The sequence below is a fragment of the Nuphar pumila genome, chromosome 12 (genome assembly GCF_984573655.1).
Source record: "Nuphar pumila chromosome 12, dmNupPumi1.hap1.1, whole genome shotgun sequence".
Taxonomy (NCBI): domain Eukaryota; kingdom Viridiplantae; phylum Streptophyta; class Magnoliopsida; order Nymphaeales; family Nymphaeaceae; genus Nuphar; species Nuphar pumila.
Genome location: NC_143260.1, coordinates 36347502 through 36363887, shown reverse-complemented (window position 1 = coordinate 36363887; position 16386 = coordinate 36347502). Strand labels below are relative to the sequence as shown.

The window sequence follows — 16386 nt, the reverse complement described above, 5'->3', positions numbered from 1 at the left end:
GATCTAAGAGTAGAGATATTACTTGAAAATTGATTTTTGACTATCATATGAAATTTCTTGAAGAAGTCAAAGACTTCGGATTTTAAACTGAGAAAGTAGATCCACACATATCTAGTGTAGTCATCAATGAAAGTAACGTAATAGGAGTATCCTCCTTTAGACATGACTGGGGAAGGACCCCAAACGTCCGAATGGACTAACTCAAAAGGTCTTTTGGACACAAAGGATCGATTTGGAAAAGGGGTGGATTTCATTTTGCCAAAAATACAACTCTTGCAAACAAAATGTTTCTCATTACAAAATTTCTTTCCGAATGGAAAGGAGTACATTTTTGAGAAACTTGGATGTCCAAGTCTTTGATGCCAAATTTCAATATTTTTATCTTGGACATGGTTACAAAAAGAGTTAGTGGGAAGTTTCAAGTTGTTCATGTAATAGAGACCTCCCCTCCTATGGCCTTGCCCAATCTGCTTCCCGGACCGGAGATCCTGTATAGAGCAATCCGTAGTTGAGAAGGAGATTTCACATCCATGATCACATATTTGAGCAACAGAGAGGAGATTTAAATTAAGTTGAGGTACCACTCTCACGTTTGGCACAAAGAAATCTTTAGAAAAATTTAAGGTTCAAAAACTTTTTACTTGTAAAGATGTACCATCGGCAGTTGAAACATAGGAGTTTTTAGAGTTATTACACAAATCGGAAAGCTCATTTTCAAGAGGGGTCATATGAAAGGAAGCTCCAGAATCAAGGATCCAAGAAGACATACCTGGAGGAGAGGAAGAAGCTATGGCGGCACCCGAGGTTGATGGAATTTTGAGTAGAGTTTGTAGTGCTTCCGATAGTTGAGCAAGAGAAAAAGACTCCTTCCCTTTGATAGTATCCTCCTTTTGAGTAGCTTCTTCAACGGAGGCAACCTTGTTTTTAGGTGCTTCATTCAACTTAGGGCAATTAGGTCTTATGTGACCCGATTCTTGGCAGTGATGGCAAATGGCTTTTCTATAGTTGCCATTATAATTATTTTGCCTTCCAAAGTGTGGAGGCTTATAGGCTTTTACATGGTTGCCGAGTTTAGATACGGCCAAAACACCATCTCCTCCTTTAATCATGCCAAGACGAGTTTCTTCTTGGCATATTTCGGCTATGGCATCTTCCAAGGGAAGAGGCTTAGATCTATAAAGAAGGAAATATCTAACTTGTTCATATTCGGGCCTAAGCCCATGTAGAAATTGGAAAAAGTGTTCTTTTTCCATTTGTTCTCTTCTTAGTTCTACATCCACACTAGAAACCCACTTTGGTTCTAGTAAAGATAGCTCATCCCATAAGGGTCCAAGAGTGCTATAGTAATCCCTTACACTCATTTCTCCTTGCTTGATAGTCCGGATTTTTTCTTGAAGAAAGAATTGACGAGCAAGGTCTTTTTGAGTAAACATACCTTTCATAAAGAACCATGCTTCATTAGCCATCCAAAACTTAGCAATGTTGGCGCAAATCTTGAGCTCCACATTGTTCATGAACCAAGCAAGAATCTTCGCATGCTTACTTTCCCAATCTTCCACTTTAGATTGGTGATCTTCAATGGCCTTCATGCGTGCATTTCCTTCAAGAGCTTTCACTTGATCACCATCCATCTTAGTGAGTTGGAGTTGTGGTTCCGAAATGGTGCCCATAACGTATCCCCAAAGTTTTTTACCTTTGAGGTTGTTCTCCATGGCGGCGGCCCACATCATGTAGTTCGAGCCATTGAGCTTGAAGGAGAGATCAATCTTTTGTTCCCCTTCCATTTAATCACTCACAAGAGGACAAACGAAGAGAGATAAAAAAAAACAATAATATAGCTACTCAACTAGCTATATTAAGAAGAAGAGCATACACAAGGCTCTATACCATGTAATGAAATATGCGGAAAAACAAAGAGTGCGATAAGCACTTACAATACCCACTAATCAACAAATAAAAGAGGTAACACCCAAACACACAAGAGACAACACAACATAAAAATATAAATGTCTCTTATTGAAAAAGAGAGAGAGCTCTCAAGAGTGAAAAATACAAGAGGGGTCCACCCCTATATATACACAAAAGAAGGAGAGAGGGGTGGCCTTAAAAGAAGAGCCACCTAGGGGCTCCCCATGGAGTCGTTGAGAGCCCCCAACGGTCACAAATGTGATCGTTGGGGGCCCCATCGACTCCATGGTGGGGCCCCTTTTATGTGAGCAAAAAACAAAAAATAAAAAATAAAAAGAAAAGAATTAAAAAAATAAATGAAAAATAACAAGTACCTGTATCAGATACTTGTGAAATGACTAAAATACCCCTATTGGGTATTTTAGACAATACATATATATATAAACATATATATATATGTATGAATTACATGCATTTTAACACGACCTCCTTGACGTCTCTCTCCCTCTTGTTTGCGTGCGCGAAAGCAGGCCGCTGCCGGCGACCTCCTTTTCTCACGGCAGCAACCCCAAACACTGAATCAAAGGTACGGGTTCTCTTTTGATTTCAAATAAGAATGGGAACATAGGTTTGTATCCCATGCAATAGTTTGGTAGGGTTTCGGTGTTCTTACAGATCTATTATTTTCAAGCTTGCTTTGGGTTTCCGTAACTCCCAAATCAACAGATTTGAAGAATTTCGGTTGTGTGAATTCTAATAAAAAAAAAGAGTTAATAAATTTTTATTTTCATGTTAGGGCCAGGCAGTCAGTCGGCTGGGCTGAGTACCTGACCCAGCCGACTGGGTCGGCTGGGTGGGTCTGGCTGTGTGCTAGACCCAGTTTTGGCTGGGCCACTTGTCCTTAAAAAAAAAAGAAATTTTTTTATAGATATATGTGGTGTTTCCTAAATTCCCAGATTTCATTAACTGTGTGTATTTCAATGCATGTTAAGAATGGGATTTCCTCAAGTTTTAACTAGGCATCATGTGCACAAACTGTATATCATTTTAAGTCTTGGTGTCAAGTTTGTTTCAGCCATACATAGTACTGGTGTATTTGTACATTGAGGATAGGTGTTTCAGAATACTCGAGTTTTATCTGAAATGCATCAAGTGTTTGGCAATTTTAGTATTTCCAGTTTTCCATGGGTAGCCATGTGGTTGTGTATTGTGCACGTGTTGTATGTGTGGGTAGAAATTTCTGGTGATCCCACTTAATGATTTTATTTCTCAAACTTTAGAAATGTTGGTTTCAGTGTTTATTATTCCAAGATCCATGAATCCTTCAAGACAATAAAATTTATGGATAACTAACTCAAGCTCTAACTTTTGTTGTTTCTGTTGCATAGGACCGTTTTTCATATTCCAACAGGCATATAAATTGTGAAAAGGCTTCAAAATTTTAATTCACAGTAGAAAATATGTACTTTACTATTGTACTTCATGATGATCTGATGCTGGATCAGGTTCCAAGCCAAACTCAGAACAAAATTTATATTTCTTGATTCTTAACTCACTGGAAATGATTGCACGTGTCATTTGTGTTGCTAAGTAGACTAAGTTGTCCTCAACTAGTGTAGCCTGAGATTAATATTTGTCTAAATCAGAGGTTAAGTAGTCAAGATTTCATCTCCATTTTTTTTATTACTTCTTTGATGCTTCACCTTCTGCATATAGCTAGTAGCGGAATCCATCAGTCAAAAATCGTTGGTTTATGGAGATATTGTCAGACAACTTAGGTTTGGATTTCTAAACCTCTGGGTTAACCTGTTGATCCAACTAGCATATTTTGATGCTTTGTGTATAGCATCTTTTCCAGTTAAAGATTTTCGGCTTGTATGATCCTTGTTCTAACAAATATATATATATATATATATATGCATGGACAGTAAGTATGCACATGCTAGAAATATGCATGGGTTATTCCAAAAAGAACATAGTCCATTGACAGGTATGTGTATGTGTAAAGAGATCTTGCATTGGAATATACATGCAATCCATTGTGATTATACAGCATACATGATTATGCATATGTGACGTTATTCAAATCTGAAATTTTACCTTGGTATGCATGATAGATTTCAGATTGTGGTCATGAACACAAGTGTTAATTCCAATATATGTTATGAATGAAGAGTTTTGGGTGTAAACCTTTTGTCTATATGTTTATGTCTATATTAAATGATGCCTTTGGCACGTGCACTATTAGCAGAATGCTCACAGGTGTGATTAAAGTGGGGGTTGTGCAAAAGAATTACATTTAACATGAATATGTGAACCCATACGCATGCATGAGAATATTGTTGTTTAATGCACATTTCTATATTGACATAAATGATCGTGCATGAAAAGGCATGTGGAATGAATGCATATGGGCATATGATTAATGATTTTTGCTTGTGAATGCATTGATGGTCAATTCGATCATCAGGGGCTGAGTGAGCCTCGAGAACAAGTTGTTCTCTGTTTTTGTTATTTTGATGCATTGCACAAATCAAAAGTGATATTATGGTTTTTACTGCACTGTTATTTGTTGCTACGGACTATGGTCCCGTGAAGAGCTTGGCATACTGTTTTGCAAGATTATGTTATTAATTTTTTTGCATGTTGATTTGCAAATGTAAAAGAGATAAATTAAAAACAAGATAAAAGAAAGTAAAGAACAGTGTAACTCATACCTCCTTGATGTCCCTGCTTTAGTGTGGGAATCTTGGATGTTGCGGTTTGGAGAAACCGTGAGGATACAAAAATTTTGTGTACGTGTTGTTGCCCTTAAACCCGATATTGAGGTTCTTCTCCTGGTCACGGTTTTAGAGAGAGACCACCACTTTGCCTGGGGGTGGTGTGTTTTGACACAACTGTTGTTGTTTTGTTATACAAAGAAAGTAGCGTCAGTGGATGCTGTTTTCCATGGTGTCTCCGACTTTGGATGTTGTTTTCCAATGTTCCGATAGATGGTGTTGTTTCTTGTTATCGATCGAGGGCTAAGTTTGAAACCCGGTAATAAAATATAAATTGTGTGCTAAGTTACCCCGGGAACCCTACTTGACCTCGGGGACTGTACATGTTTGGTGTATCCGCGGGCAATGATAATTAAAAAGAGGAACTTAAAGTTGTGTGCATTTAATATGACATACATATAGAAAGAGAGAAACTTAAATGAAAGATAATAAAGGGTTCATGCATTGCATATAAATCATGAATATTTCTGTTATGCATTAGATCATGCATGTTTACTTGTTTCCCTTGGTTGTTATATGTTAATTAATGCATGATGTTGTTCTCTCTTGCATTTAAATGCCCATATTGATTAAATTATGATCCATGTTACTAACTTCGTGTTACCTCGTGCTTAATGTTTATTTTTTTTTTTTCATGAATGGTTAATTGTCTTATGAATTGGTTATAACTGTATCCCTCTAAAATATTACATGGATCTTATTTATGTTCTTTATTCTTATTTGATTCACTAGAAGGACCTGTACGCAGGATTCTTTAGATTCTGATACCCTATTTTATCGGTTTTTCACAGGGCCGAGTGATTAGTGAAGTAGACGCGCTTCTGAGAGGATACGAGAGCGACATTTGTTTCAGACTGCTTCATTTACGGACAAAGTGACTCTACTTTTGTTTCTTTTAGTTCTTTTTATTTTCTGCAGTTGTTACCTCACTTTTGAGTTGAGTATGAGACTCTTATTGATTCATTAATAAAAGAGTTTAGTTGGTTGGTTATGGATGATAAATGTAAGTTTGTTTGTGGTGTGTGATTATTCAACTGAAATTGGAACGGTAAGGACCCCGGGTCTCTAGGAAGTTTTCCGCAACTCCAAAAAAAAAAATCCGCATTTTTCAAAGGGTATGAGTTGGGGTCGTTACACAAACCATAAAGAACCTTTCTCAATTGAAATACCTTACGAGAGGAAACTTCATATCTAGGAGGTGAGTCCATATAAACTTCTCCTTTTAAGTCTCCATTTTAAAATGCATTTTTTACATCCATTTGGTAGATAGGCCAACCTTTAATAGCGGCAACAACAATGAGAGTCCTAACTGAAGTCGGCCTAACTGATGGTGTAAATGTCTCATCATAGTCTATCTCGTATTCTTGTGCATATCCTTTGATAACTAACCTAGTCTTGTTTCTTTCTAAGGTCTCATCACTCTTAGTTTTGAGTCTTTTGACTTAATAAACCTATCTACACCTATAGTTTTCTTATAGTTAGGCAAATCAAATATTTTTCAAGTCCTAGATTTTTTGAGTTACCCTAATTCTCCATTCATAGCTTTTATCCATTTGGGATATTTTTTTGCTTGTTTATATGTGGTAGGTTCAAAATAAGTTAAAATTTTAGCTAGACAAACCCTATACTATAATGAAAAAGACTCATATGATACAAATCTATCAGGAGGTTTAGAAGTCCTATCTGATCTTCTGAGATTGTTGACTTTCTAAGGTAGAGTATCTTTCTAAAGCAGTTGGTTGACTATCATTTTCTCGTCTTCTATATCGAATTATGCTAGGTTCTCCAGTTTCAATGTTTTCATCATCCTGATTTGATTGAGGCTCTTCATTTTTATCATTCTCAAGCAAAGAATCACCCTTAATTTGCGGCAATAATTCAAGTAAAAAATAATACTTAGCATCTTTCTTAGGCACATTTTGAAAAAAACTTTCGTTTTTTAGAAAAACGAACATTCCTGGATATATATAAATTTTCTTTGTTGAAGTCAAAGCGTCTAAACCCTTTTTGAGTCTCTTCGTATCCAAAGAAAGCGCATGGTATGGCTTTAGGATAGAGTTTATCATTTTTGTCGATGAGAACAAAGCACTTACGTCCAAAAGACCTTAGTCTAAGATAGTCGGAGAGAAATTTTGAAAAGTTTTTCATATGGAGAAATATTTTGAAACTTTGATGATGGAAGTGGGTTGATGAGATATACACTTGTCAAGCATGCTTCAGCCCAAAAATGTTTTAGAACATCTTTTGCAATTAAAAGAGTTTCAACAGTTTCAATTATGTACTTATGTTTTCTTTCAGCTAATCTATTTTGCTGAAGAGTATAGGCACATAATTCTTTGATGAATAATTCCATTATTTTCAAAATAAGTTTTGAAATCGTTTGACATGAATTCTCCCCCATTGTCGGGGCAAAAGATAGAAATTTCGATTTTAAATTGGTTTTTTATAAAAGTTATGGTATTTTTTAAAGCTCTCAAAAACCTCATTTTTGTGCCTAAGGAAGTATATCCATGAGTATCTAGTATAATCCTCAATAAACATTATATAATAAGCAAAACCACCTTTAAATAAAATTAGAGAGGGTCCCCATACATATGAGTGCACTAATTGAAATGGTTTACATGAGAAAGGAGCCTTCATTTTGCCAAGAATGCAATCCTCACAATAGAATTTTTCATTACAAAATTTGATTAAATGGGGGTACATAAGATAACTTTGATAAACTAGGATGTCCCAATCTTTGATGCCATAAAGCTAAATTTATATTTTGAACATTATAACAAAAATTGTTTTTTTTAAGAAGAAGTTGATCCATGTAGTAAAGGTTTCCTTATCTATGTCCTTCCCTAATATGCTTCCCGGACTGGAGATCCTGCAGAAAACATTTTTTGGATGAGGAGACACTACACTCATGGTAATTTGTGAAATAGAAAAGTGATTTAAATTTAGTTTTGAGACAAGCCTAACTTTTAAAATAGAGAATTTTGAAGTACTTTAAAAAATTTTAATGCCTTTTACGATAAGAAAGAAACTATTGGCAGTAAAAATATTTTTTTGCGTTGAATTAATGAAACATTCGGAAAGTAAAGAAGAATATGGAGCCATATGAAATGAAGCTCATGAATTAAAAAGCCATGAAACCTTACCGGGAAGTGATGATGTAGAGACCGCAGCATTGGAAAGAGAAGAGTTTTTAATTAGTGGATGAGGGGCCACCATGATTTGAGAGAACATGGTTTCAATGGATTTTGAATCTTTATTGGTTTCATTTCTTTCTTCGTGAAACGCTCCAACAGATGCCACAGTCTAATATGGCCTGATTCTCCACAATTATGGCAAGTCAATATAGTTCTCTTCTTGTTGTCATTGAACTTCCCATGGTAAGGTTTTGAGAAATGTAGTGGTTTATAAACATTTGTATTGGCACCCAGTCTTGAGACGACCACCACATTGTCCTTTATCTCCTTAGATTCGGACATAAATCTTAATCTTGTCTCTTCCATGCATACTTGAGCCAAGACTTCATGTAAAGGAAGAGGTTTTTCCCTATGAATAATACTGAGCCGAACTTGTTCAAATTTGGGTATAAGTCCTCTAAAAATTGAAACAATTGTTCATCATACTTGTATTTCTTTTATTCTTGAGCATCATTAGGAGTCTCCCATATAGGCTCAAGTTTAGTCAATTGATCCCAAAGCCTTCTGAGGGTACTATAGTACTCCCTCACGGTTTTATCATCTTGTTTGCAACTATGTATTTTATCTTTGAGGTTTTATTTGTGTGCCACATCTTTTTGGGTATGTGTTTGTCTAACATATTCTCAAATCTCATCGGCTCTTTCAAACTCAAGAATATCGGAGCAAGGTTCCTCAAGCATACTACTCATAAAGAGGGAAAGAACATTGGTATGGCCTACTTCCCACTCTTTATAGGCCTTCCTGTATTCCAGCATAGCCTTTTCTTTTTCAACCCCTTTAAGGCTTTCTTCTTTAGATTCACCATCGGTTCCAACAACCAATTTTGTGAGAATTGGTTGTGGTTCCAATGCGGATCATCAACAAAATGTCACATGTCTTTACTCGTGAGGATTCTTTTCACCACCGCGGCCCACATGTAGTTTTTCCCATCAAATTTGATGAGAACAACCATTACAATTTCATCAGCCATAGTAGAGGAAAGAAAAAAGATATGAATGAAAGAAAAAAAAGGAGAAGATGGCAAGGAAAAGATGTGGAAGAAGTTTGATGGCACACTTCCCGAGATAGCGAGCCAACAAACCAATGCTTCACCAATCTCACAATCTTCCTCTTTGGCTTTGATACCATGTAATGAAACAAGTACACATATATAATGCCACAAAGTGGCTACAAAGGTGCACGCACAAACAAGTACAAAAGCCTCTAATGGGCCAAATATAAATAGCCACTAAGGGCTAACACACTCTCAAAAGAGGGCAAGAACACACTTTAAAATATAAGACTTTATTCAACAATTCTTCAAAACAAGCTTAAAGAGATACAAGGAGGGAGTGCCTTTAAATAGGCACTCCCATGCTTAAGGAGCTGGTCCAACAGCTAGTTGGACAAGCTCCCAATGCCATATTACAATAATAAAGAAAAGAAAAGCAATAGTCGTCAGTCCCTAGTGGACTGACACCTATTACAAACTGAAATGACTGAAATACCCCTGATGAGTATTTCAGTTTACATACACAGTAAAAGATATATATATATGTCATATACACAATACGTTTTAACATAAGTGACCTTTCTTTCATTTATAAACTTTAAAAACCAATGTTCTGTACTACATTTAAAACATAGTGAATAAAAAGTGAAAATATACAAAAAAAAAGCACATAACCCAAACATCAAGTGTGATCTTTTTGTGGATTTCATCAGTAACGGGTAACCACAAAATTGTTCAGATCAATAACTAGAGGTTAAAGAATCCCATGAGGGAGAAAACAACCATAACTTAGGGTCTGAATCAGATACCCTTGATTGTGATACTTGTGCAGCAACCACTTCAATAAGTATTAAACCCTCCCTACCCCCAAACCTAACCACCACTGCCACCACTTCTTTGTTCTCATACCACACCTAAACACCACCACTGGACGCCCCATCTCTTCTTCGGCCTCCCGCCCCTACAAACCTCCATTCACCACCCACTTCTTTTAGACTTGATAATAACAGAAAGACTCCAATAGGTAGAGATACAAATTATTGTAAAGAGAAGTATGGAAACAGAAGGCAACAATCAATTGCACATTAGGTTGGGGCTGGGTTATGTAGGTTGTAGAGAGACAAGGGAAGGTTTTTGAGCATTTTTTCTTGATATTTTGAGCATAACAAGTACATTTAAAAACTTAAGTTGGATCAACCGAAACCTGGGTTACTCCAACAGAAGGATTCTATCAACAAAAGAAAAAAAAACAAAAAGGTGTTTAGGGAATCCAAAGTTCGGTGACAGTGAGTATTTTATTAATGCCCAATATACAGGTGCTTTTTAAAATTTTCCTAAATCCATATAGGTCAAGGAACATGAAATGTAAGTAAAATATTGCAATTGGAACTAAGTTGTCATTAGTTCCAAAAATCTATTAAAAAATAAGAAATTAGTCTACACTCTACAGCAACTCTCAAGAAAGACATTAGCTTTGAGAAACAGATACCGAGTTGCCACAGAAGTAGATTGTCGGATTGTCATCTGGGGTCCATCCATACTGAACCACCATCCGAGTTGCTATCTACAGCAAATAACAGACATGTAAATAGATGGCTCTCATCACAAGCCATTTTCAGACAAAACAAAAAATTTAGAAGGTCAATAAAACATAAAATTAGGAAATGATTTTAACCTCTTGTGCCTGTTGTAGTTCAGATGAGGACAAATAATTTTCCTCCCCAAATGGAAGTAGGATTTGAGCAGCAACATATGAACCAAAGCAAAATACAAGCTTTTTCTCAAGGTGAGCTCTCGTTTCAACATTTCCAGTTCTTGATCCTTCGCTCTTCACCTTTGTTATCTTTGTGCAACCTATTCCCTAAACAGAAATTACAAATTGGACAAAGAAAAATGTCAATTCCTTATCCCATTAAAAAGTAAATGAATCATTTAAAAGTTAAAACAAAGAGCAAGCAACTGTACATCTGCCATCAAAAGCAACCAAATGCTTATAGGGAAACCAACTTATAACAAGGTTTTCAGCGAAGGATTATTGAGTAAAACATGTCATTGGTTCTTCTCCATGCACCTTACTTTGTCCTTGAGTTTGAGTGTACTTTCACGTGCATTTAAATTGTATTGCATAGTTGACATCAACTAATCCACAAATATTAATTATTCAGCTGTTTGCTCCAATTTAAAGTGTCTAGTAACAGCACGTCATAATGCAAAAATTACAGCCTTGGAAAAGTTTAGCCATGCAGGGGAAAAAAGGAAAAGAAAATTTCTAGTCTATCTTAAGGATGACGTCAAACAATACAAAATCTTGTGCTAGGAAGCACGCAGATGCAGACACTGCAAATATTGTTATAATTGGTCATCAATGTATAACAAATAGTAACATGAGACTGTCAAAACATCAAGTCTCTTTGCAAATTAAGAAACAAGAAAAAGATGTTTGTTTTTAAGATTGATAGACCTCCAAAAGAAAAAGTCTTCAGATGCAATTGGGTTTATAAGATGAATATAAAGTATAAAAGTGTGGAATAGCTTAAATTTAGGTTCATAGAGAAGATATATTCTAAAAACATGGACTTAAGCCCTTAATTTTTATGAAACTTTTAGCCCAATTGTGAGGGTGGGAACAATTCAAGTAATGATTTTCTTGCCGTTACTTTTGCTGTTTTGCATGAAAGGTGCAGTAGATGTCAATAAGGGATTCATGCATGGGAATCTATATATGGAGGTATATATAAAACAACCACCAAGACATGATGAAGGTGAACCTAAATGAAAACTCTAGCAAGATACCCATGTGACCTTTAATTCTTCAAACACTATCGTTAAATCTTTGGATCTGTTAGGAGCTTAAGAGCTAGATGGATTATGGAAAATAACTATCAAGACAAGAGATCCTGACTTGTTTCACAGAGGTTGAACATGCCTCTTGTTCACTCAGCACATCCATATAAGTTTTGTTAGAATTTGTGACATCCAGAGTTGTATCATACGAGAAGAATGGAGGACGTAGAGAGAGAGAATGAGCTGTTGTAGAAACCCACGATTCCCAATGCAGGAATCGGCATACACTATTATTATATGTTCTGTCTAACACAAAGTTTAGGGTACTAAAATACCCTTTTACAACATAAAGAAATTACAAACATACCATTAATGAAGTGTGTCAACCCTATATAAATTAAAACATAGTAAGACATGGACACGGGTCTGGATCTATACCCGATTTGGACCCAAATACATATACGACATCTTTTCACCCTCCCTCAAGTTGTACATGGTTTTGAACCATGAACAACTTGCCCTTTAACATCCAAAACCTGTCTTTGGCCAATCCCTTTTGTAAAAATATCTTCAACAAGATACTATTAGCAATATTACAATATTCTTGGAAACAAATGCGTACACATACGCACAACAAGAACACTTGAAACACTTGAGCATAAAAAGCACAACACAAACTCACAAATGCGCAAAAGCATACCTAAGAGTCATAAGATTGAGAAGGTGCTTGAGCTATAATCCCAAAAGCATAAGAATACACAAGGGGAGACCCCTTTAAATAGACGAGGTGGAGTCCTTGGAGAGGCTCCACCTCTAGCCGTTGGAGCCCCTCCAACGGTCACAAATGTGACCGTTGGAAGGGGCCCAACGACTAGATGGTGGGCCCCTCCAAGGTACTTTTCACCTTTTACAAAAAGAACAAAAAATAAAAAATAAAAATAAAAGGAAAAAGAATTACAAAACATATTCCGAAAAGAATGTGTAAAAAAACTAAACTACCCCTACGGCTAAACAATTAGAAATATATATTTTATATATATAATAAGTAGATACATATATATGTATATGTATTACCTTATATATATATATAATATATATATAACATTACATGTACATAATTTAACACCCCCCCTCAAACTTAGGGCAGTATGACCGAGAGTTTGCAAAGAAGGAAATTGAAGCGCAGAGCACACAAAGCTTTGGTGAAGAAATCCGTCAATTGATATTCTGATGTGACATATGGAAGGTCAATGACTCCTTTAAGGTACGCCTTACGAACATAGTGACAATCCATCTCTACGTGTTTGGTCCGCTCATGAAAAATGTGATTCTTAGCAATATAAATTGCACTTTTGTTGTCACAACATAGCTTGATAGGTCCTTCGATTGTGATCCCCATATCTTCCAGCAACTGATGAATCCATACAATTTCCATGGTAGTAGTTGTCATAGCACGATATTCGGCTTCAGTTGATGATAGAGATACTTTTTGTTGCTTCTTGCATCTCCATAAAATTAGCGAATCTCCTAAGAACACACAAAAGTCAGTGGTGGAATGACGGTTATTTTGGTCACCTCCCCAATCAGAGTTAGTATAAGCAATTAACTTTAAATCAGACGAAGAAGATAGAAAAACTCTCTTGTTTAGAGTACCCTTAATGTATCTTACGACTCATAAGATAGCACTCATATGGACGGATGTTGGTGCATGCTGAAACTGACTTGATGTATGCACTGCATGAGAGATAGTTGGTCTGGTAATACTCAGATACATCAATGATCCTACAAGTTGTTTGTAGGGAGTAGGATCCGAAAGACGAACACCATCATCAATCTTCATTTTAGTTCCCACTATAGCAGGAGTTTCACAAATCTTTTCATCTGTAATACCTGACCTGTCAATGATCTCAGAAGCAAGCTTAGTTTGAGATAAAAAATACCCTCTATAAGAGTATGCTACTTCAATTCCCAAAAAATAAGTTAGAAAACCCAAGTCAGACATTTCAAATTTATCTTTTAAAATTGATTTTATACCCTTAACCCCATTAGAATCACTTCTGGTGATGAGCATATCATCCACATACAGCAGCAAAATCACAATCCCTACATTGGATTTTCTAACAAACAAAGTAGTGTCAGTAAAGCAAGAAGAAAAACTATTTTCCAACATTACTGAGTTAAACCTATCATACCAAGCCTTAGGAGCTTTTTTTAGGCCATAGAGCGCTTTCCTAAGATGAAGCATTTTTCCTTTGGGAGTCTCCATTCCAGGTGGAGCATCCATATAAACTTCCTCATTCAAATCATCATTCAGAAAGGCATTCTTAACATCAATTTGATAGATGTTTCAATTGTTAATTGATGCAACAGTGATGAGACATCGAACAGTGACCATTAGGGCCACAGGCGCAAAAGTTTCTTCATAGTCAATCTCATACTCTTGACTATAACCCTTGTCAACTAATCGAGCCTTATATCTCTCAAGAGATTCATCGCTCTTAGTTTTAACTTTAAAAACCCATCTACACCCTATTGTTTTCTTACCCTTAGGAAGAACTTGAAATTTTCATGTCTTAGTTTTTTTAGAGCTCCGAGTTCATTTTCCATCGCAATTATCCATTCAGGACTTTTATTAGCTTCCGCAAAGTTTCTAGGTTCTACGTAGGAGTGAATGGCACTAAAACATGTTTTATATCTAGGTGAAAAAGAATCATATGATATGAACCTAGAGGGAGCTTTTCTGTGTCTTTCGGTTCTATGAAAATTTTCCTCACCTTGAGAAATAGTCTGACTATCATCATATCTTTCAAGAGCACTTCTAAAAGTGCTCCTAACTCTATGAGTATAGGTGATGGGATCTCTAGATGGCCCTTCATCAATAGGTTGGTGAGAGGAGTAAAGCGAAGAAATGATTTCCTCAATATTAAAATCACTTGAGTCATTCTGATTTGACTCATCACTAGAATCATCATCTTTGGCTAATAGTTCAAACAAAAAAGAATAATCAACATTTTCCTTATGTAATTCTAGACTTTCAAAACCATTAAGATTTTCCAAAAAACTCACATTTCTGGAAACATAAAGTTTGTCATTTTTAATGTCATAACATCGAAAACCCTTATGGGTTTCGGAATAACCAAGAAAGGCACACGAAATGACCTTTGGGGAAAGCTTGTCATTTTTATTTGTAAGGACAAAGCACTTACATCCAAACACCCTTAACCTGCTGTAATCAGGTTCTTTTTCATACAACTTTTCAAAAGGAGAAATTTTACTCAAATTCTTCGATGGAAGTCTGTTTATGAGATATACCGAGGTAAGGGCAGCTTCAACCCATAGTTTCTTTGGAATGTTTTGCGAAATAAGCAAGGTTCTAGTTGTTTCAATAATATGCATATGCTTCCGTTCGGCTAACCCATTTTTTGTGGGGTTTTTGGGCAAGATTTCTAATGGATAATACCATAACTTTCAAGGTAACTCTTGAATTCATTTGAAAGGTATTCACCACCAGAGTCAGGCCTACGAATTTTTAAACTTCCATTAAATTGATTTAAAATCATCATATGAAACATTTTAAACATTAGAAAAACTTCATGTTTATGTTTAAGAAAGTATATCCAACAAAACTTAGTGTAATCATCCACGAAAATAACATAATACGAGAATCCGCCTTTAGATATCACAGGAGCAGGTCCCCATACATCGGAATGAACAATTTCAAAGGGCTTTGTTGAAAACATGGACCTTTGAGAAAAAGGTAGACTTTTCATTTTCCCAATAATACAATCATTACAAGCAAAATCTCCTTTACAAAGATGTTTAATAAAAGGCAAATAAGAGAGATTTTAACAATGTTGGGATGTCCCAGTCTTTTATGCTATGTCACAGGGATTCGGCTAGCAGGGTGTCGCACCCGCGTCGATGCGACTCGACGCGGATGCGGGTGCGGCACCGGGTGCGGTCAACCCGACCCTGGGTGCGTTGACCGCACCCAGGGTCATTTTTTTGGATTTTTTTTTTTTAAAAATTGCCCTATGAAATGGGCTGCGGAATTTTAAAAAAAAAATTGGGTTGCTCAGCCCCCTGTCGACCAACTCCTCACAAAGGAGAAGAAAAGGAGGGGAGGGTTTTTCACCTCGAAAGGCCGCAGCAAGGGGGTCGTCGAGGTTGCTCGTTGACGGCGGCGATCATCGGGAACCACGGCAACCATAGCAGAGAGGGGACAGCGACGGTGCTATCGCCGGCAGTTGTAAATGTCAGGTGGCCGGAAAAAACGAGACCGCCGATGTAACAGGGAGAGAGGCTCAGTGGAAGGGGTGCCGACTTTCCCGGCGTCGGGGTTCTGGCGCAGCCGATCGCCAGGCAAGAGGTCGCCGCTGATGTCGCAGGTGGCCGCCGGGAGGTCTGCCGAACTCAGAGAGGGGAGGCGAAGAGGCTCGGAGGTCGGCAACGACGAGGGACACAGGCGGCGAAGGTGGAGGATCACCGGAGCTTGGAGGCTGCCGTCGGCTTCGATCGCCGACGTCCTGCGACACAGGGGACGGAGAGGGGGGTGCTTGCGTCGTCAGGGGGTCTGCCGGACTGAGAAAGGAGGCGAACAAGTGGCCGGCGGCGAGTCGCCGGCGCTCGGTGGCCGCAGGGAGGAGCGATAGGAGAACGGGCAAGGAGAGAGAAGGGGCGAGGGTTTTTGCTGTAATGCCCCGAAATCTTAACCCAGATTTTTGAG

The 16386-nt window shown here is 37.2% G+C and overlaps 1 protein-coding gene across 1 annotated transcript in view; it reads right to left on the bottom strand.

Moving 5' to 3' along the window:
- Window positions 1-16386, bottom strand: part of EMB2458 (FtsH extracellular protease family) — a 117669-nt gene that overhangs the window by 10739 nt on the left and 90544 nt on the right. The window contains exons 14-15 of the mRNA XM_089982799.1: window positions 10552-10737; window positions 10366-10440 (exon numbers count right to left, since the gene is read on the bottom strand). Coding sequence (XP_089838925.1) covers window positions 10366-10440; window positions 10552-10737 — 261 coding nt within the window. The remainder of the gene's footprint in view (window positions 1-10365; window positions 10441-10551; window positions 10738-16386) is intronic.